This window comes from Piliocolobus tephrosceles, chromosome 19, assembly GCF_002776525.5.
Source record: "Piliocolobus tephrosceles isolate RC106 chromosome 19, ASM277652v3, whole genome shotgun sequence".
NCBI classification, from domain to species: Eukaryota; Metazoa; Chordata; class Mammalia; order Primates; family Cercopithecidae; genus Piliocolobus; species Piliocolobus tephrosceles.
Genome location: NC_045452.1, coordinates 22,907,736 through 22,930,834, shown reverse-complemented (window position 1 = coordinate 22,930,834; position 23,099 = coordinate 22,907,736). Strand labels below are relative to the sequence as shown.

At 42.5% G+C, this 23,099-nt stretch overlaps 1 protein-coding gene and 1 pseudogene across 3 annotated transcripts in view; one reads left to right on the top strand and one right to left on the bottom strand.

Annotated features, from left to right (window-relative positions):
* EP300 (E1A binding protein p300) overlaps positions 1–23,099 on the bottom strand; it is a 98,703-nt gene that overhangs the window by 56,315 nt on the left and 19,289 nt on the right. The window contains exons 2-6 of one of the 2 annotated variants that reach the window (XM_023221889.2): positions 15,590–16,224; positions 5,900–6,076; positions 4,231–4,492; positions 1,975–2,088; positions 65–310 (exon numbers count right to left, since the gene is read on the bottom strand). In XM_023221889.2, the coding sequence (XP_023077657.1) occupies positions 65–310; positions 1,975–2,088; positions 4,231–4,492; positions 5,900–6,076; positions 15,590–16,224 (1,434 nt within the window). The remainder of the gene's footprint in view (positions 1–64; positions 311–1,974; positions 2,089–4,230; positions 4,493–5,899; positions 6,077–15,589; positions 16,225–23,099) is intronic. The other variant, XM_023221890.3, reaches the window with a different exon arrangement.
* LOC111548966 lies at positions 12,634–13,192 on the top strand (annotated as a pseudogene). The gene has a single exon (XR_002733563.3). The product of XR_002733563.3 is annotated as an acyl-CoA-binding protein pseudogene (transcript).

The following is a 23,099-nucleotide window of genomic DNA, read 5'->3' as shown; positions in this document are numbered from 1 at the left end:
TGCATTTATAGATGTCATTTACTGACACAACCAATACTGTGTTACTAGGATGACACAAACTTACTCATGTTGCTCATGGGTCGCATGCCTTGGGGAGACTGCCCAGGCTGCTGATTCTGCTGGTTCTTTGCTTGCACCTGGGGTTGTGTCGGCATCTGATTTACTTGATAGGGTAGTCCGAGAGCTGCATAGGCTCTTTCTATAGAGCTGGGATCAATCTGACTAACAGTGCTTAGGTTGGGGGTAGACTGTTGACCCACCCCTAGAGAGCTAGGATTTCCAAGTCCAACAGGTGCTCCAGTCAAAATTGCTAGAGAAGACAAAAGATATAGTATTACAACATTAACGCTGGTGAGAAAAGAAGACTAACATGTCTAATAAAAAAAAACACACACACATACACACAAAATTATTGTTACGTGATTATGAAACATCTGAGTATGTGGATCGTCTTCCATAATTTCCTTGAAAAAATTTCTAGATGCAGAACTGATTCGTAAAGGAGGACCACTGGTTTAAAAGACTTTTGATTCTGAATGCCCAATAGCCTTCCCAAAGGGCTTTATTAAAGTTCCTACCAAATGCTTTGGAGCCATTCAACTGCCAACACCCGGCAGCATCATTTCTGCCAACACGACAAGAGAGAAATGGTACCTTATTTCTCTTCTTAATAGTGAATTACATTGGGAGTTCCCCTCTCTCCTCCCACCTCTGGTGAATTGTCTATCTTCTATTCCCAATTCTTGTTATAAAATTTAATTCCATTTTCAAATGCTGTACAATACTTCCCAAATTTGTCCTTTAACCCTAAAAGATTAAATTTTTGTTGCTACAGAGATGTGGTAGTTATGCTTTTAAAATGTTAGTCATCTTTTCTCTTTAAAAAAAAAAAAAAAAAGTTCTCCTCTGGCCGGGCGCGGTGGTTCAAGCCTGTAATCCCAGCACTTTGGGAGGCCGAGACGGGCAGATCACGAGGTCAGAAGATTGAGACCATCCTGACTAACACGGTAAAACCCCGTCTCTACTAAAAAATACAAAAAACTAGCCGGGCGAGGTGGCGGGCACCTGTAGTCCCAGCTACTCAGGAGGCTGAGGCAGGAGAATGGCGTAAACCCAGGAGGCGGAGCTTGCAGTGAGCTGAGATCGCGCCACTGCACTCCAGTCTGGGCAACAGAGCGAGACTCCGTCTCAAAAAAAAAAAAAAAAAAAAAAAAGTTCTCCTCTATCCCAATATTATAAAAATAATCTCAATTTTTTTCTTTTTAAAATAATTTCCAAGTACTGGAACGTTTAGATCACAAGTTTAAAAGAGTAACTTGCCCAATGAGGAAGCAACAGTCTTTAAATTTTCATACGTTCAAAGCAGAACATAAATTTACCTATTGCTGTTTGTAAAAAGAATGAATATTGAGAGTTACTGGATCTTACTTTAGATGTTAAGCAGTGTTTAGTTCTTTCTTTTCTTTTTAGACAGGATATCACTGTGTCACCCAGGCTGAACTGATGTGGCACAATCATAGCTCACTGCAGCCTCCAACTCCCAGATTCAAGCAATCCTCTCATCTCAGCCAGGCACACACCACACACAGTTACTTTTTAAAGTTTTTGGAAGATACAAGGTCTCGCTAAGTTGCCTGGCCTCAAGGAATCCTCTTGCCTTGGCCTCCAAAATTGTTGGGATGACAGGCGTGAGCCACTGCACTTTTTTTTTTTTTTAATAGAGGCAGGTTCTCACTCCATCACTCAGGCTGGAGTGCAGCAGCGTGACCATAGCTCACTGTAGCCTCAAATTCCCTAAGCAGTTCAATTCTATACACTAATATGAGGGAAGCAGAAAAATTAAAAGGGAAAAAAACATTTATTCAACATAGTACAATACCACAGGTCCCTCACATAATCAAGAAGTACTATAAATGGCACCGGTGAGACTTTAAAAACTTTTCATATAAACCTTCAAAAGATTTCATCACTTACGCTGTTGATTTCTCTTATCACCAGCATTTTTGAGGGGGAGACACACAGGACAGTCATGTCTTGTACAATTCTTCCAGTGTGAAATGATTTGTCGAGAAGATGCACAGTGTGCCACTAAAGAGAAGAAAATGTTTTGTTTCTTTTTTTCAAGAGCAGGTTATGTTTTTACATTAATAATAGCTAACTTGTTGACCACTTAATAAGTAATATAAATGCATTAACTTATTTCATCTTCCCAACAGTCCTGTAAGGTAGCTCCTATTAATACTCAGAATTTACAGTCAAGAAAGGCAAAAACAATGGGTAAGCAATGTGCACAAAGTCAGAGAGTACTCAAAGTGAGATTCAACCTCAAGCAGTCTCGCTCTAGAGTCCTCATTTTTCATCACCATACTATACAACCTACTTTATTCTAAGCAAATGTACTCTAAACCAATGGTATGACACACATGAACACTTTTGAATGATCCACACAAATTAGATCGAGTAAAAATGATTCTAGCAAACTGTATTGAATTGAACACTTGCTTACATGATAGTTAGCAAACTCTCAATAACATTTAAAGTATGCTATGCTGGGGCAAATAAAAATCAGTCTATGAGGATCACCACATGGGAAAACCTTTGAAATTTCTTCTCTTCCCATATCCTTAGATACATGCTCACAAAAATGATACCGTGTTTTGGCCGGGCGCAGTGGCTCACGCCTGTAATCCCAGCACTTTGGGAGGCCGAGGAGGGCGGATCGCGAGGTCAGGAGATCGATACCATCCTGGCTAACACAGAGAAACCCTGTCTTTACCAAAAACACAAAAAAAATTAGCCGGGCGTCATGGCGGGTGCCTGTAGTCCCAGCTCCTCAGGAGGCTGAGGCAGGAGAATGGTGTGAACCCAGGAGACCGAGCTTGCAGTGAGCCGAGGTTGTGCCACTGTACTCCAGCCTGGGCAACAGAGCGAGACTCCATCTCTCAAAAAAGAAAAAAAAAAAAGGCACTGTGTTTTTATCATTTCCTAAAATAATGTCACTACCAGTAAAGGAGTCTCAAAATTGGTTTATGGCAGCTTTATTCATAATTGCCACAGAATGGACGTAGCCAAGACGACTTTTACTGAGTGAGTTAACCATGATGATGCATTTAGGCAATGGAATTTTAAAAATGCTTTGAGGTATAAATATTTTTTAAATTGCACATACTGGCCAGGCGCGGTGGCTCACGCCTGTAATCCCAGCAACTTTGGGAGGCCACGGTGAGCAGACCACGAGGTCAGGAGATCGAGACCATCCTGGCCTACATGGTGAAACCCCGTCTCTACTAAAAATACAAAAAATTAGCCGGGTGTGGTGGCAGGTGCCTAGTCCCAGCTACCCGGGAGGCTGAGGCAGAATGATGTGAACCCGGGAGGTGGAGTTTGCAGTGAGCCGAGATGGCACCACCATACTCCAGCCTGGGCAACAGAGCAAGACTCTGCCTCAAATAAATAAATAAATAAATAAATAAATAAAATTCAAAAATTGCACATATTTATGCACACTTTTTTTGAAATAGGGTTTGGCTCTATCGTCCAGGCTGGAGTGCAGTGGTATGATGTCGAATCACAGCAACCCCTGCCTCTTGAGCTCAAGCCATCCTCCCACCTCAGTCTCCCAAGTAGCTGGGATTACAGGCACACACCCAGACACCTGGCTGATGTTCTTCAGTATTTTTTGTAGAGACAAGGTTTCACCATATTGCCCAAGCTGGTCTTGAACTCCTGACCTCAAATGATCTGCCCACTTCAGTCTCCCAAAGTGCTGGGATGACAGTCATGAGCCACCGTGCCCAGCCTTTTTTTTAAAAGACATGGTCTCACATTGTCACCCAGGCTGCAGTACAGTGGTGCAATCATAGCCCCCGGTAGCCTTGACTTCCTGGGCTCAAGTAATCCTCCTTTCTCAGTTTTCTTAGTCCCTCAGCTAGGACTACAGGGGCACCACGCCTGGCGAGGTCTTTCTATGTTGCCCAGGCTGATCTCAAACTCTTGGCCTCAAGCAATCCTCCCCACTTGGCCTACCAAAGTACTGGAATTTTAAGTGTGAGCCAACACACCTGTTCTAATGTATACATTTTGGTGACTTTGTACATACATAGACACCATCACTACAATTAAGGTACTAAACATATCCATCACCACAGAATAGACTTGATCACATTTGCCTTCTTCTCCCTGCCTGTAAAAACTAATTGCTAAGTACAGTAACCTTGTGAATCCACTTACCTTGGCAAGACTTGCCTGACTGGCAGTGTGTCATGTGGTTTAGGACATTCTTCATTGTGCGACAGTGGGGAAGGTTGCACTGCCTCACTTCCCCATTGGCCTGCTCCCGGCGCTGGCACTTGTGAGCATGCAAAAGGAGAACAAGTTGCTGCTGGATGAGCTTGCGCTTCTCTGGATCAGCTGTATGTGCTCCAGAACCCATCCCTTGGGCAACTGGAGTCACCAGGCCTGGCTGCTGGACCTGCGGGGCTGGTTGTTGACCCTGAGAGATATAACAATATATTCAATGGTAGGAGTCACAGAGATGTGCATATTTTCAAGTAAAACCTTTATAGTTAGTCTACTATAAGCTAGACTCCATTTTTTGATACAGGGAATTCATAAACCATGGCTCCTACCTTTAAGAAGCTCGATTTAGTAAGAAAAAAATGACATTACGAAGTGATGTAAGTATGTATAATATACAGAGAGTAAAAGCAGAGAGAAGGACATGGTAAACTCCAGTGGGAAAGGGAAGGGTGAGAAGGTGTCTGTAGTTAAAAGCACACCCAAATTAGGTTTTAATGAGCAATGAAGAACTCCTCAGGAGACTCGGCAAAGGGGTCTTTCAGACTGGTGAAAAACTAGTTTTTCTAAACTCTGGGAGAAATTTAGTTTTTTAAATTAAAAAGTGAATATTTCAGGCTGGGCGTGGTGTCTCACGCCTGTAACCCTAGCACTTTGGGAGGCCGAGGTGGGTGGACCACCTGAGGTCGGGAGTTCGAGATCAGTCTGACCAACATGGAGAAACCCCGTCTCTACTAAAAATACAAAGTTAGCCGGGCATGACAGCACATGCCTGTAACCCCAGCTACTCAGAAGCCTGAGGCAGGAGAACTGCTTGAACCCAGGAGGTGGAGGATGCAGTGAGCCGAGATTACACCACTGCACTCCAGCCTGGAAAACGAGCGAAACTCCGTCTCCAAAAAAAAAAAAAAAGTGAACATTTCTCAGGATAGAGATGACATATTTCATTCATCTGTATAGCTCTAGTACTTGGCAGAGTATCTGAAATACAGGCAGTCCACACACATAATGACACAAAGAACAAAACTAAAACATCTGAAAGATCATTTTTTCCAGACAATTTTTTCCAAAGTTGAATGCAGACACATTTACTATTAGTAGTTTGAATGTACAAAAATAACTACATTAGAAGTTTCTGAAAACTTGATGTAACAAAAATCACTGTTTAAAACAATGCATTACTTTTAAGAGGGAATTTACTTTTGAGTAGTAGAATCAAATAATATCGATAAATATGGTCACTGAGAGTTCGGATCCTTTGCCAGAGAGTCCTTCCCCGAAAAGAGAAAGGTTCCACTTTTGTATCCTATGGAAATGCTCACAAGACCAAGCTGCTGAATGGCAGGCCCCTAAAACTTCATCGTAGCAGTCCACTTACTCCTGTTTGGATCAACACGCTCACTGATCAACAACCACAAGGAACAAAAAACCACAAGAAATGGAAAGGAAGCACAGGCCTCCTCAGAGGGATGATGATTACATATCAATTTAGGCTCCTAGCGGGTATAAACCTCGGTTTATATAATAGAAGGGTGAAAGTTTAACACAATTCTTTTGTCAAAATGCCAGTTTGAAAACAAGTCTGTAATGGATTAGTACTCACCATGTTGGGCATTCCTCCACCAGGAACTGTCTTTTTGTCCATAGCAAATGGAGATAAGTTATTTGATAGTACAGTCTTTGTCTGAATCTGGAGACCAAGGCCACTGGCTCCAATCTGCTGTCCAGGATTCTGAGTATATGGTGAACCGTAAGGATTGGGGTTGTTCATCATTCCCATCTAAGAGTAAGAAACAAAAGAAAACAAAATGAGGAATAAAATTTAAGACATTATTATCCCTTTTCTGGTTTTACTTCCTAGTTCACAAAGACAGTTTCAAAGGAAATTCTCAGCTTCTATTAGAAAACACACTACTACAGCCTGGGCAACGTGGCAAAACCCCAGATCTACTAAAAAATACAAAAATCAGCTGGGCATGGCGGCGCATGCCTGTAGTCCCAGCTAATTGGAGGGCTAAAGTGGGAGGATCAGTTAAGCCTGGGAGGTAGAGGTTGTAGGGAACGATGATCGCAATGGACCTAGTGGCGGGCCTGGCGACTCACACCTGTAATCCCACCACTTTGGGAGGCCAAGGCGGGAGGGTTTCTTGAGGCGAGGAGTATGCGAACAGCCTGGGGAACATGGTGAAACCCTATTTGTACCAAAATACAAAAAAACAAAGACAAACAAACAAACAAACAAAAAACCAGTCGGGCGTGGCGGCTCACGCCTGTAATCCCAACGCTGTGGGAGGCCGAGGCAGGCAGATCATGAGGTCAGATCGAGACCATCCTGGCTAACGTGGTGAAACCCCGTCTCTACTAAAAATACAAAAAATTAGCTGGGCATGGAGGCGGGCACCTGTAGTCCCAGCTACTCGGGAGGCTGAGGCAGGAGAACAGAGTGAACCCGGGAGGTGGAGCTTGCAGCGAGCCGAGATTGTGCCACTGCACTCCAGCCTAGGCGACAGAGCGCGACGCCATCTCAAAAAAAAAAAAAAAAAAAAAAAAAGAAAAGAAAGAAAAGAAAAGCTGGATGATGTGGTGGAATGTGCCTGTGGTCCCAGCTACTCAGGAGGCTGAGGCAGGAGGATCACCTAAGCCTGGGAGGTCAAGGCTGCAAAAGTGATCAGGCCACTGCACTCCAGCCTGGGCAACAGAGTGAGACACTGTCTCCAAAACAAACACAAACAAACAAAAAAACCCCACTATACAAAATATGCTAATGACAATACATTTTCAAGATTAAGATCAAAATTCAGATTTAGGGGCCTTGGGTATGGTAAATTTACAGAGCTATTTTCGTAAATATTTGAAATAAAGATATTTTAGAAACACTTTTAATCATTTAATTCTATCTGCTAAACAAGCTTTGCCATTCATTTCCATTAAGTCACACATGCTGCTATTTGGCAAATTCAACTTAATAGCCATCTAACCCCTTTGTCATGCTCAAGCATTTGAATGTTTCCTTATTTTCTTTTCTTTTCTTTTTTTCTGACTATTAAAAAATAGAGACAGGGTCTTGCCATGTTGCCCAGCTTCTACCTCAGCTTCCCAAAGTGCTGGGATTATAGGTGTGAGCCACCACGCTCAGCCTCATTTGAATAATTCCTGTATTTTGTTTATATAGAAAGTAGAAAACAGAAGGTTTGGGGACATGTCTTTTTTGTGTAGGGACACTAATAACAGTGTTTTTTTTAAACTTCTGATTCTGACTCCTTTACATAGAACGTGTGAAAGTCCAGACTCCACACCATTCCTTGCTGTTTTAAACCTAGCTGTTCTATTAAGTCACCTGCTTGGCCCTTCAAGTCATTTGATTTTGCAACCCTGATGTACTTTTCTGTTTTTGAGACAAAGTCTCGCTCTGTCGCCCAGGCTGGAGTGCAGTGGTGCAAATCTTGGCTCACTGCAACCTCTGCCTCCTGGGTTCAAGCGGTTCTCCTGCCTCAGCCTCAGTAGCTGGGACTACAGGTGTGCGCCACCATGCTCAGCTAATTTTTTTACTTTCAGTCGGGACGGGGTTTCACCATGTTGGTCAGGCTGGCCTCGAACTCCTGACCCCAAGTGATCTGCCCACCTCAGCCTTCCAAAGTGTTGGGATTACAGGTGTCAGCCACTGTGTCAGCTCCCTATGTACTTTAAAAAATAGTTTCTTTTCCATATTTAAGTTCACCTGGAGCCAATATACTATAATAACAATTGAAAAACAGCATTTATTATTCAAAAGTCAAACGTTTTACTGATAATGAAAATTATAAAAATGCATTTTCATTATTCTTTTTTTTTTTTTTTTGAGACGGAGTCTCGCTCTGTTGCCCAGGCTGGAGTGCAGTGGCCAGATCTCAGCTCACTGCAAGCTCCACCTTCTGGGTTCACGCCATTCTCCCGCCTCAGCCTCCCGAGTAGCTGGGACTACAGGCACCTGCCACCATGCCCGGCTAGTTTTTTGTATTTTTTAGTAGAGACAGGGTTTCACTGTATTAGCCAGAATGGTCTCGATCTCCTGACCTCGTGATCCGCCTGTCTCGGCCTCCCAAAGTGCTGGGATTACAGGCTTGAGCCACTGTGCCCAGCCTCATTAATCTTTCAAATTAATTATTTTAAATAATTCAAAACGGGGTCAACTTTATATCCCAAACATAAAGTTTGAAGCTACCCTCCTCTTCTGCCAAATTACACAGAGGATCCCAACTATAAGTCAACATCACTACTAGAAACATTGAGTAGCTAGGCGCGGGGGCTCACGCCTGTAATCCCAGCACTTTGGGAGGCCGAGGTGGGCGGATCACGAGGTCAGGAGATCGAGACCATGGTGAAACCCTGTCTCTACTAAAAATACAAAAAAACTTAGCCGGGCGCAGTGGCGGCCGTCTGTAGTCCCAGCTACTCGGGAAGCTGAGGCAGGAGAATGGCGTGAACCCGGGAGGTGGAGCTTGCAGTGAGCGGATATCATGCCATGGCACTCCAGCCTGGGCGGCGGAGCAAGACTCCATCTCAAAAAAAACAACACAACAAAAAACATTGAGCAAGCACTCAGAATAACTCAAGATGCTATAGCTACTGCCCAATTAAAGGATTCATACCAGATTTCTCTGTCTGCCAAGACCAGTCAAAGGGTCCTTCAATTCCACCTCTAAAAGCACACATGCACACTAAAATCCTTCCCATGTATTCCTACCCACTGTGACTGTCTCAACTCAAACCTGTCCCAGTGCTTGTACAGACTGTGGACAACAGATTTGCCTGTCTTCTGTTTTCACCTGCCTCTACAAAAGAAAAAAAATCAATCCCACAGTACGTATACCAAAGTCTTTATGAAGTCTGACCACCTACCTAGGGTATCTTATGTATTTCCCATACTGATTTTTTAAAATCTGAAAGTATCATGCTCCTTGAGCTGCCAGCATTTGCCTCAAGCTTTTCCTTTTCCCTACAACTGAACAGTAGCACACTTCCTTTCCTATTTGACTCCTTAATGCTAACCTGGAAATAAACACCAAGTTCACAGAGAGGCATTTTCTGTTGGTTCCTTAGATAGTACAACCTAACTCAGAAACACCTGCAGATTCTACTCATCCTTATAATTTCAAATGTTACTACCTCTGTGAAGCATCTGCTTTAGACAGGTACAGAGCTCTTGATAAAATCTTTTTCTTTTAAATATTCTATAAAAAGACAGGGTCTCACTCTGTTGCCTAGGCTGGAGTGCAATCTTATTATCATAGCTCACTGTAATTCCCAACCTCTGGGCTCAAGCAATTCTCCCATCTCAGCCTCCCACGTAGATGGGACTACAAGGCTGTACCACAATGCCCAGCTAATTTTCACTTTTATTTTTGTAGAGATGTTGCCCAGGAGTTGACTGAACTCCTGGCCTCAAGCAATACTTCTGCCTAAGTGCTGGGATTACAGGTATCTCCCACTATGCCTGGCCTAAAATTTGTTCTTTAACTCATATGCGGTATTTATACTCTGCAAATCTATATGAATATGACATCTTTATCGGTTAGGCAGTTTGCCTCTATTTAAAAAAAGACAAAATTTTAATCTTTATGCTATTACCAAAAAATGAAAAAAAAAAAAAAGTTGAACATTTTCATTTTCCAGATGAAATTCAGACACTAAGGTAAGTAATTTACAAGAATGATTTACAAGTACTTTACAAGTGGCAGTTTGATGGAAGCATAAAAGAATGAGGTTGCCTGAAATGAGAAGCAGAGAAAATAATTTCTTGGCCAAGCGCAGGGGCTCACGCCTGTAATATCAGCATTTTGAGAGGCAGAGGTGGGTGGATCACCTGAGGTCAGGAGTTTGAGACCAGCCTGGCCAACATGGTGAAACCCTGTTTCTACTAATACAAAAATTATCTGGGCGTGGTGGCACACACCTGTAATCCCAGCTACTCGGGAGACTGAGGCAGGAGAATCATTTAAACCTGGGAGGCAGAGGTTGCAGTGAGCCAAGATTGTGCCATTGCACTCCAGCCTGGGTGACAAGAGTGAAACTCTGTCGAAGAGAAGAGAAAAGAGCAGAGCAGAGCAAAGAAACTTTCTTGCCAAAAAGACTGCAGGGGCAACAGAATGCAGACACAGGTTTAAATCAAGTCCAGGCTACTTTTGGTAGTTACAAATCTGTCTGCAAGTGTTGCTGCTACCTATGTTTTTTCTTTTTTTAAAGTACTAGTATTTATCTAATGTGGCTCCAATAATATGCATACTTATACATGGGGGAGTTGTTTCACCTGTTTCTTATTAGCATGAAAATTCATGATAGACATAACATGAAAGTCATTCTATCACAGAACCCGCATGACAGACAATAAATTATGCCCTCAAGAGTTCTATTATCTGAATCAACAAAATGCTGGAATTTCTAAGCTGCCTTGTTGTCTCTTGTTAATAAATGTAATGTCTTTATCCAAATATTTCCCCAATTTGGTCCTTCATGATTGCATGCCTTGCCTCCCTAGACCAACTGAATTTCAACCACTTCCTCACTCTGCTTGTTCCCTTAATCACCATGCATTACCTGGAAACTCCAAGCTCCTCTATGGGCAGACTATGGGTTCAAATACACAGACTACGCTGATTGCTGAGATCAGCTGGCAGTAATTTCTTCCTGACACTTTTGGTCACTGTGACCAAAAAAGATTCTCTAGCTTTTGTTTTTCCATCTCCCACAGAGATCTGTTGAAGAGTTAGAAAATAAAATAACAACCAACCTCCAGATCATTGCCCCTTCTATCTCCTGAGCCACGCTTCTTTACTCCCCACACTAAATGTAATAAGGAAGGAATGTTTTGTACTTAATTTCTGCTACACTATAGTTATTTGATCTTGTTTCTTTCTCCATAGCTAATATGCTCCAGATGTCCAATGACCTACCACCATACAAATAGCTACCTAAACTAAACAGAGAGTGAAGAGGCCACACACAGTTCTAGGCAGCTACAAGAAATGGGTCCTGCAGACAACTGTTTTTTTTTTTTTGGAAAAAAGAAAAGTAGAGATGGGGTCTCATTATGTTGCCCGGGCACATCTAACTTCTGGCTTCAAGAGATCTTCCCACCTCAGCCTCCCAAAGTGGTAGGAATACACACGTGAGCCACTAAGCCATGCCTATTTTTCCTTCTTGAAAAAAATGTGGCCAGGCTCAGTGGCTCCTGTCTGTAATCTGAGCACTTTGGAAGACCAAGGCAGGTGGATTGCTTGATGCCAGGAGGCTGAGAACAGCCAGGACAACATAGTGAGACCCTGTCTCAACAAAAATAAAAATAACTGGCAGGGCATGGCAGTCCCTGTAATACCAGCTACTTAGGAGGCTGAGGTAGGAGGATCGCTTAAGCCTGGGAGATCAAGGCTGCAAGTAAGCTGTGATGGTGCCACTGCACTCCAGCCTGGGTGACAGAAAGAGATCCTGCCTCAAAAACAAAAGTAACTTAAAAACTTTTTGGCTTTGATTAGTTTATGCTGAATCTAAACATTGGGGTAAAAGGCAATATGATCCAAGTTTCTTCCCATAAATCACCATGGGTCAGACTTTTGGTAGACAGCTGTAGTAGTAACATCACCACCTGCCTGCACATCCTGAACCACAGCTTTCTCCATGAAAAGAACTGTGTTCAAGGCCGGGCGCGGTAGCTCAAGCGTGTAATCCCAGCACTTTGGGAGGCCGAGATGGGCGGATCACAAGGTCAGGAGATCGAGACCATCCTGGCTAACATGGTGAAACCCCGTCTCTACTAAAAAATACAAAAAAACTAGCCGGGCGTGGTGGTGGGCACCTGTAGTCCCAGCTGCTCGGGAGGCTGAGGCAGGAGAATGGCGTGAACCTGGGAGGCGGAGCTTGCAGTGAGCTGAGATCCGGCCACTGCACTCCAGTCTGGGTGACAGAGCGAGACTCCGTCTCAAAAAAAAAAAAGAAAAGAACTGTGTTCAAAAGCTGATGTCATTTGCCGACAGGCTTACAGTCATCAAATCTCACTGAAAACTTCCTCACACCTTAAACCCTAATTCTTAAATATCACGAGTCTCAGGAGTTTTAGAAGAAACGTAATGAGTATAATTCACTCTACAAGATTATTTTAGGACTTGGTACAGTGTAAGGGCAACTGTGATGTGGGTGTGCCATGACACGAGGGTATTTTTTTTTTGGTAGAGATGGGGGTCTCACCAGCTGGGGCTGGTCTGGAATGATTCTAGGTGTGAACTGCTGCACGCAGCCTTAAGTGGTTATCTTATCCTAAACCTACATAACTTAAAATTTTTTAAAAATTTTATTAAACAGGAGCGATCGTTTCCTGGTCCTCGCCTCCTCCGCGGTCTCCCTGGAGTTCTTGCAAGGCGGCCAGGATGTCTCAGGTTGAGTTTAAGAAAGCTGCAGAGGAGGTTAAGCACCTTAAGACCAAGCCAGCCGATGATGAGATGCTGTTCATCTATGGCCGCTACAAACAAGCAACCATGGGCGACATAAATACAGAACGGCCCGGGATGTTGGACTTCACAGGCAAGGCCAAGTGGGATGCCTGGAATGAGCTGAAAGGGACTACCAAGGAAGATGCCATGAAAGCTTACATCAACAAAGTAGAAGAGCTAAAGAAAAAATACGGGATATGAGTGACTGGATTTGGTTACTAGGCCATGTGTTTCTCCTGAACTGAGACAATGCCTTGTTTTTTCTAATACCGTGGATGGTGGGAATTCCGGAAAATAACCAGTTAGCCCAGCTAGCTACTCAAGGCTGCTCACCATACGGCTCTTGAGTGGCTAAACATCTTTAGTGGCTAAAACGATTACTGACTTTCCTTGAGTAGCTTTTATCTGAGATCAATTAAAAGTATATTTGTTACTTTAAAAAAAAAATATATATATATATTTATTAAACATTTAAATCTCCCTCATTCGTCAAACACTGATATAAGTACTTTACAAAATATCAATATAGGCGGGCTCAATTTAAAATAAGGAAACAGGTCCGGGTGCGGTGGCTCATGCCTATAGTCCCAGCAGCACTTTGGGAGGCCGAGGTGGGCAGATCACTTGAGGCCAGGAGTTCACAATGAGCCTGGGCAACGTGGTGAAACCCCTTCTCTACTAAAAATAGAAAAATTAGCCAGGCATGGTGGCAAATGCCTGTGGTCCCAGCTACTTGGAAGCTGAGGCAGGAGAACTGCCTGAACCCAGGAGGCAGAGGTTGCAGTGATCCAAGATCACACCACTGCACTCCAGCATTGGCAACAGCAAGACTCTGTCTCAAAATAAACATAAAATAAGGAAATAAAACATCATTTAACAGAAGTTTAAAATTTGAATTCCTCCTTCACATCAAAACACAAGCTCCACAAGGACAGGGATTTTTGTTTTGTTCACTTTTATATAAACCCACTTTCTGTAAGAAATTTAGATTACAACCGTAATAGTGCCACATCCCCAAGCAGTTGTCAATGAGCCTTTCCTTACTTTATTTTTCTCCATACTACTTACCTGGCATACTCTAAAATTCGTATCTTATGTGCACAGTAGAAAGTAGGTTACATGAAGTAAATTCATTCACTACTTTAACCCTTAAGTATTTTGTCCACCAGTGAGGGTTTATTTTAAGTCTGGCATCCCTCCTCTCCATAGCAGAATTGGTGGCAAGGACTTTATCTCTTCATAGCTATGTTCCGAGATTCCAGAAAAGGTACTTAATAATTTACCTTGTTGTTTCTGGTTCTCACTCCAAATATTCTAAGTAAGCTACACTGACACGGCAATCTAAAAGTGTCAGAGGCTGGGTGCAGTGGCTCACACCTGTAATCCTGACACTTTGGAAGGCTAAGACAAGAGGATCACTTGAGCCCAGAAGGAGTTTGAGATTAGCCTGAGCAACGTAGTGAGACCCCATCTCTTAAAAAAAAAAAAAAAAAAAATCAGCCAGGCGTGGTGGTGTGTGCCCTTAGTTCCAGCTACTTGGGAGGCCAAGGAGAGAAGATTGTTTAGCCTGGCAGGTTGAGGCTGCAGTAAGCCATGATTAAGCCAGTGCACTCCAGCCTGGGCAGCACAGCAAGACCCTGTCTCAAAAAAAAAAAAAAAAAAAAAAAGGTGGCAGGGGGTGAGGAGCAGAAAGGGAGAATCTACAAAGCAGGAATGCTAAAACAGAATCCTAACTTGTCAATATTCTTGTAGCAAAAAAAACATTTAAGGCTTCTGAATTCCTACATGTCACCTCAGTTTCCCCCAACACAAGTTTGTCCATCTGTCTTTAATTCACACTCGCATTCTCCGTCACCATCAAGGTTCCCCCCCCTTTTCTCCCCCTTAAATAGAAGATGGGGTCAATGCTACCTGGTTCATCTCTAACTCCTAGGTGCAAGAGATCCTCCTGCCTTGGCCTCCCAAAGTGCTGGGATTATAGGCATGAGCCACTGCACCCAAGAGTCTCAGGAACACAGAAGTCCTGATGTCTGCTCAAATTATTCCTGTTACAGAGAAAACTTGCTCCTGACTCCTTGTGAAAATCGTACCTATCTCCAATTTAATCTTCCAAGTGAAGCCATCATGCCAGGCACTGGCAACCATAGTGTGATCCCATTTTAAGAAAAACGGATAAAATATGTAAAGAAAAATATGGAGAAATAAGCACTGAAGTATGTGTGATTATGTCTTATTTATGTATACAGGGTACACATTTAAAGAGTTTAAAGTATTTCAAATAATATACTTAGCATTCTCTAAGCTAACAGAAGTCTTTGGCCAAGTTCTGGTTCACTGAAACATCTACACTGTTGAGGTCTCATATAAACAAATGCACCTTAATTTCCATCAACCAATAAAGAAAAATACCAGTTAATACATTTCTCAGAATAAATGTATCTCCTGAAAACCAGGGACATTCAAAGCAATAGCAACAAATGGAGTCTCCATCTGAAGACAGTGTAATGCCATCCATCTCAAAACTGTAATTTTATAAGGAGGCTATAAGGCTAAACTGGAGTTGGAAATGAGATAAAAACATTCCAATACTTGTGCCAGAGAGAACCAGCATTAGCCAGCAATCATTTGAAGTATGAAGTTATAGAATACTAGTTGTAAAATAAATGTTTTACTTAAATTTAATACAGGCACTTCTTAAAACTTACGACAGCCCACAGTAAATTCCTGGCATGTAGTATGCGGAAACTGCTATACAATGTAAGGCAAACCCTCCATCCATCATGGCAATACTCACATGTGTGCCAACTGTGCACACAAACCAAAACTGTACTTACCTTAAGAGGCTGGGGGCCTCTCAATCCTGTTTGTCCTCCCATCTGGGGAGAGCCCTGCTGAAGAGGCTCAGTCAGTAAGCTGCCAGCACTTCCCATGCCTGGGTTTGGGTACTGCATATTCTGTCGCCCTCGGCCTGCTCCAATTGAACCGTTCATGACTTGATTAGGCATTATCCCTTGTCCATTGCCTGCAGCCAACATTCCAGGATTCATGCCAGCATTCATCCCTGTGTTCATTCCCATGGCAGGCTGATTTACTGGACTGTTCATCATACCTGTTGACTGCGTGGGACCCTGATTTGGTCCACTAGTGCCCATCCCCATGTTGGGAGAAGTCAAGCCTGCCTGTGTCATTGGGCTTTTCACCATGCTATTGATCAAACCTAATCCAGGACTATTTTGTTGGGCCTGGCTGGCCATGACTTGACCTGGGCCACCAACTCCCATATTGAGGTTAGGGGAACTACCAGATCGCAGCAATTCTGATAGCTGTTTATGTTTAGAAGCTGCATCTTGTACTATGCCAAGACTTGTCTGAAGCTGATTAATATCACCACCATTGGTTAGTCCCAATTCTGTAGAGTTGATTAATTCATCTGGTAAGTCGTGCTCCAAGTCAAATAGAGAGCCAAAATCTAAAAGCAAAGGGAAAACATAAAGGTCAAAGTATGACAAAACCAAAATAAAAAAACTGCCCTATATTTTGTTCTTAATAAGCATTAAATATCATTTCCAAACCTCACTCCACGTTTTTCTATTTATTTGAGACAGGGTCTTGCTCTGTTGCCCAGGCTGGAGTGCAGTGGCGCAATTTTGGCTTACTGTAACCTCCATCCACAGGTTCAAGTGATTCTACCATCTCAGCCTCCCAAGTAGCTGCAACCACAGGTGCGCACCACCACACCTGGCTAAATTTTGTATTTTTAATAGAGGTGGGGCTTGACATGTTGACCTGGCTGGTCTTGAACTCCTGAGCTGAAGCTATCTGTCCGCTGCCTTCCAAAGTGCTGGGATTAAAGGCATGAGCCACCACATGTAGCCCTATATATTATTTATATCGTAGTTTTTTAGGTCATACTAAAACAATTGTATAGATTTTTTAAATTGAGGAGGTATTTGGTTACCTCAACAGACTTAAAACACTTAAAAACTGTACCTAAAATAAGACCAAGGAATAAAGAGATTGAAAGTACAACACTCCCCATCAATGACAGCATGGATAAAGAAAATGTGGCACATATACACCATGGAATACTACGCAGCCATAAAAAAGGATGAGTTAATGTCCTTTGCAGGGACAAGGATGAAGCTGGAAATCATCATTCTCAGCAAAATAACATAGGAAAAGAAAACCATGTTCTCACTCATAAGTGGGAGGTGAACACTCATAAGTGGGAAGTGGGAGGTGAACAATGCGAACACATGGACACAGAGAGGGGAACATCACACACCCGGGCCTGTCGGGGAGTGGGGGGCTAGGGAGGATAGCATTAGGACAAATACCTAATGTAGATGACAGATTGATGGGTGCAGCAAACCACCATGGCACGTATATACCTATGTAACAAACCTGCATGTTCTGCACATGTATCCCAAAGCTTAAAGTATAAAAAAAAAAAAAAAAAAAAAACCCTTGCATTCTAAAAAAAGTTAAAAAATTAGGAAAAAAATTAAAAAAAATTTTTTTTTTTGGTTAAAAAAAAAAAAGCACAACATCCATGATTACATGGGTTGCCAGCTAAAGGTTTGTACCCACAGTCATGGAAAAAAGAAAAGCAATTAAGCTGTATTAATATTCCCAAGTTCCTCAGAAGAACAGTTAAAATAACTTATCTATACACAAACTAAACTCAGGATGGGAAAAAAAAAACATTTTAAATATTGTAATACATAAAGACAGACAACTGATACAAAAGACCCGTCATTTGTGGAACATTCAGTGTGTGCTCCAGTTAAGCAGAGGGCTATCCACCATTTTTACCAAGTTCCTATGTAGTACCTGTCTCAAAGTAGGCCCTCAACAGCCTGGGTTTTTGACCTGTAGCCTACAGAATAGCTTTCCTTAACCAAAATCTAGCCAGAATAGGGTACAAAACCATGCCTCTGGCTCCTTCACCATAAAAACCACCCCTATCAAAAACAGAGTGCTAGACTAGCCCTGGTGGTTCACATCTGTAATCTCAGTACTTTGGGAGGCCAAGGGAGGAGGAATTCTTCAGCCCAGGCCAACACAGCAAGACCCTGTCTCTAGAAATAATAAAGTTAGCTGGGTGTGGTGGCATTAGGCTATAGTCCTAGCTACTCAGGAGGCTAAGGTGGCGGGATTACTGGAGTCCAGGAATTTGAGGTTGTAGTGAGCTCTAAAATAACTGCGCAACTGCACTCCAGCCTGGGTGACAGAGCAAGACCCTGTCTCAATAAAGAACAAACAAACAAAACTGGGTGCTAAGTATATTAATGCAGGGTTTCTCAATCTTGGCACTATTAACATTTTGAGCTGTGTGATAATTCTTCGTTGTGGATGGAGGGGGATTGTCGTGTGCCCTCTAGTATCATCAGGAGTCTCCTAGTCTTTCTACTTATGCCAGTAGCACCCATATCCCAATTGTGACAATGAAAACTGTCTCCAGACATCACCAAACATCCCCTGGGGGAATAAAATTACTTCTGATTGACCTATTGACAGTATTAACCTATTACAGAAATTATTTGAGTTTTCTTCCCTTTTAATTCTCTACAGTAGTTTTCACATTAAAAAGGCATTACCAGGAGCTGGGCACAGTGGTACACACCTATAGTCCCAGCTACTCAGGAGGCTGAGGCAAGAGGATAGCTTGAGCCCAGGAATTCACATCAAATCTGGGCAACACTGTGAGACCCTGTCTACTAACAACAAAAACTCTACAGCTATTAGCCTCTTAAAAAACAGTCCATCCCTTGAAGACAAAATATTGCCTTAATGGTCTACTGGATCCAATTAATCTTGGTTCCTAAGTATGACTCTTTCTGTATGTGCCCTTCCTATTCTTGTTTTTTTTTTCTTTCCTTCCCAATCCTGCTCCTTCTGTATCTTACAGCATTTTTTCATGTCACTGAAATTATCCCTGGGTTTACCTCCTCTCTTCCCCTTGCCATCCCCTGTGACCACCCCTCACTCCACTCACGCACTCTTTGGGAAGGACATATTTTACCACTTATACACCAACTCCTTGCCTACAGCGTAGCATAGTAAGCACATGGTCATATATGAACTAAACCAAATTGTATCCCAAGATCTCAGGGCATGATTTAGAGTCCAGAGTTTTACAGAATTACTCTTTCCTTTTAAAGTATCATATGGGCTCCTCCATCAAAAATTTGTCACAAGGCTGAGTGCTCTGGCTCACACCTGTAATCCCAGCACTTTGTGAAGCTGAGGAGGGCAGATGGCTCAAGCTTAGGAGACCAGCCTGGGCAACATGGCGAAAACCAAACTGTACAAAAAAATACAAAACTTAGCCAGGCCTGGTAGCCTGTACCTGTCCCAGCTACTAGAGGCTGAAGGAGGAGGATCACGGCAGCTTGGGTGACTCTAGCCTGGGTGACAGAGCGAGATCCTATCTCAAACCACTACCACCACCACCACCACCTCCCCCCGAAATGTGTAACAAAACTGACCTGAACTCACTATTCAAAAATGACTGCTGGCCGGGCGCGGTGGCTCAAGCCTGTAATCCCAGCACTTTGGGAGGCCGAGACGGGCGGATCACGAGGTCAGGAGATCGAGACCATCCTGGCTAACACGGTGAAACCCCGTCTCTACTAAAAAATACAAAAAACTAGCCGGGCGAGGTGGCGGGCGCCTGTAGTCCCAGCTACTCAGGAGGCTGAGGCAGGAGAATGGTGTAAACCCGGGAGGCAGAGCTTGCAGTGAGCTGAGATCCGGCCACTGCACTCCAGCCTGGGCCACAGAGCGAGACTCCGTCTCAAAAAAAAAAAAAAAAAATGACTGCTTACTATACTGATATAGTTCCTTATTTCCTTATATTTATGTGATTTACAAAACTGAGATCATACTTTATTTGCAATTTTTACTTTCCCCTTGGAGTATCCAAGAAAATATTTTATCATTAGCATACTGAACATAGAGCAAAAAAAATCTTCACTTTAGAAATTTTAAAAGTAGGCAGTGATAAGTTACAGCAGAAATCACAAAGGAAATTGAGTAATAAAAAATATATTTCAAAACCTAAAGGCCTATGTTAGAAAATAAAGTTAAAAATTAATGAATTCTCCAGTGAGTCTCCTGAGGTTGCTAAAAAATAGTGAATTAAGTATACAAATTATATGAGAAGAATAGTATTTATAGGAAGACAAAGATAAAAGCATAAATGAAAGAGAAAATACGAATATAACAGCATTACCAAAACTAGAAGTTAGTTTTTTGCAGTAACAAAAGATGAACTTCAAGAAGGTTAAGAAAAAAAGAAAGTTAAAAGACAAAGCAATACTATTATCAACTTTATACAAAAAAATGAAAATATACAAAACAAATACATTACAGAGAAAATACTCAAACCTTAGCAAAAAAAGAAATCATATAGGATATGGAATGTCCCAGTTTCTCCAACAAATTCATAGAGTAAGCTGGGGGGTGGAATCCTGATTCAAACAAGCCAACTATAAACACATTTTGAAATGAGAGTACAGGATATTTAAGTACAGACTGAGTAATCGGTGATATTAAGAAATCATTAACTTTATTGACTACAACAATGGCATAATTTTAAAATACAGCCTTTTTACTGAAAGATATACACTGAAATATTTCTGGTGAAATGACATGGCTAGGATTTGCTTTAAAATACTCCAGCAAAAAGAGGGTGGAAGGGTGGTATACTAGTAAACTTGAAGCTGGGTAATAGGCACATGGGATTTCTTTATAATATATTCTATTACATTGAAATTTCCCATTTATAAAAGTTTAAAAGAAAGCCACGGCCGGGCGCAGTGGCTCAAGCCTGTAATCCCAGCACTTTGGGAGGCCGAGACGGGCGGATCACAAGGTCAGGAGATCGAGACCATCCTGGCTAACACGGTGAAACTCCGTCTCTACTAAAATACAAAAAATTAGCCGGGCGTGTTGGCGGGCGCCTGTAGTCCCAGCTACTCGGGAGGCTGAGGCAGGAGAATGGCATGAACCCGGGAGGCGGAGCTTGCAGTAAGCTGAGATCCGGCCACTGCACTCCAGCCTGGGCGACAGAGCGAGACTCCGTCTCAAAAAAAAAAAAAAAGAAAGCCACATGGGAAGGGAGACCACTGTAATCCTATTACTACTAAAGAAAATCAATCCTTGGTTAATCTTTCCATAAAGAAAGCACCATATCTGAATTGTTTACAGGCATGCCCTACACCAAACATTCAAGAAAAAGACAATTTCAAGCTAACACAAACACTTCTAAAAAAAACAGAAGTAATATTATAAAAATTACACATGGCCAATATAAGAAAAACACAGGCCAACCTTCTTCATGGACACAGAAACAAGATTCTTTAAAGAGAGCAAACCAAAGTCTTAAAAACTATCATCAAGTTGGGATAATCCCAGGAATCCAGGGGACACCAGAACATCTATAAACTGTCATTCACCATAGTAACAAAGGATAAAGAAAATGTAAGACTCATCTTGGCCAGGCACAGTGGCTCATGCCTGTAATCCCAGCACTCTGGGAGGCCAAGACAGATCACTTGAGGTCAGGAGTTCGAGACCAGCCTGGCCAATATAGGGAAATCCCGTCTCTACTAAAAACAAAACAAAACAAAACAAAACAAAAAATTAGCTGAGCGTGGTGGCGGGCGCTTGTAGTCCCAGCTACTTGGGAGGCTGAAGCAAGAGAATCGCTTGAACCCGGGAAGCAGAGGTTGCAGTGAGCAGAGATAGTGCCACTGCACTCCAGGCTGGGTGTCAGAGCAAGACTCCGTCTCACACACACGCACACAAAAAAAATAGGTTACAAATTCTAAAAAGGAAAAAAAAGAGAAGAAAGGCCAGGCATGGTGTTCACCTGAGGTCGGGAGTTCGAGACCAGCCTGAGGAGAAACCCTGTCTCTACCAAAAATACAAAATTTGTGGTACGTGGTGGCACATGCCTGTAACCTCAGTTACTCAGGAGGCTGAGGCAGGAGAATCGCTTGAACTTGGGAGGTGGAGGCTGCAGTGAGCTGAGATAGTGCTACTGCACTACAGCCTGGGCGACAAGAGCAAAACTCTGTCTCAATAAAAAAAAAAAAAAAAAAAAAAAAAAAGGAAAGAAAGAAAGAGAAAGAAACAAAACTTATTGTCTGCAGATAATATAACTGTTGACATAAAAAATTCAAAGCAAATACATATAACATCACACTGTACCCCATGAATATACACAACCATTGTAAATTCTAAAGAAATACACACAACTGGAAACTCTGAGAGGTTAGCAAGGTGACTGGTTATACCATAAATATAAACATATCAAAGTGAATTTCTGTATGCCAACAACAAATGGTTTCAAGTAATTTTTAAAATAATGTATAGCCGGGCACGGTGGTTCATGCCTGTAATCCTAACACTTTGGGAGGCTGAGACGGGTGGACTGCTGGAGGTCAGGAGTTTGAGACCAGCCTGGCCAACATGGTGAAATCCTGTCTCCACTAAAAATACCAAAATTAGCCAGGCATGGCGGTGCACGCCTGTAGTCCCAGCTACTCAGAAGGCTGAGGCACGAGAATCGCTTGAACTCAGGAGGCAGCGTTTTCAGTGAGCAGAGACTGTACCATTGTACTCCGGCCTGGGTGACAGAGTGAGACTCTATCTCAAATTAAAAAAACAAAAACAAAAAAAAGATTTATAACATAGGAAAAAACTGACAATGTATAAAACGGGTGTAAACTCAAAAGTAAAGGCTGCTTAAATAGAATATCTCAAACACTTAGACAGAAATCCTCAGTATTAAAGACATCATTCCCCAGTACTGACCTACAGATTCAATGCAGTTATCAAACAGACTTCTAAAGTCTGTCAAGAAACTGGACAAGATGATTCTAAAGTATACACAGATCCCAAGGACCACTGGAAGTGTGAAAAAATAAAAAGGAAAAGAAAGCCAGCAGAGTGGCTCACGTTTGTAATCCTAGCACATTGGAAGGCCGAGGGGAGAAAGACCACCTCTCTACAAAAAAATTTTTTTTAAAATTAGCTGGATGCAGGCCGCGTGCGGTGGCTCACGTCTTGTAATCCCAGCACTTAGGGAGGCCGAGGCGGGCGGATCGCTTGAGGCCAGGAGTTCAAGACCAGCCTGGCCAACACAGTGAAACCCCATCTCTACTAAAAATAAAAAAATCAGCCGGGAATGGTGGCACGTGCCTGTAGTCCCAGCTACTCGGGAGACTGAGGCAGAAGAATCGCTTGAACACAGGAGGTGGATGTTGCAGTGGCACCACTGCACTCCAGTTTGGGCAACAGAGTGAGACTTTGTCTCAAAAAAAAAAAAAAAAA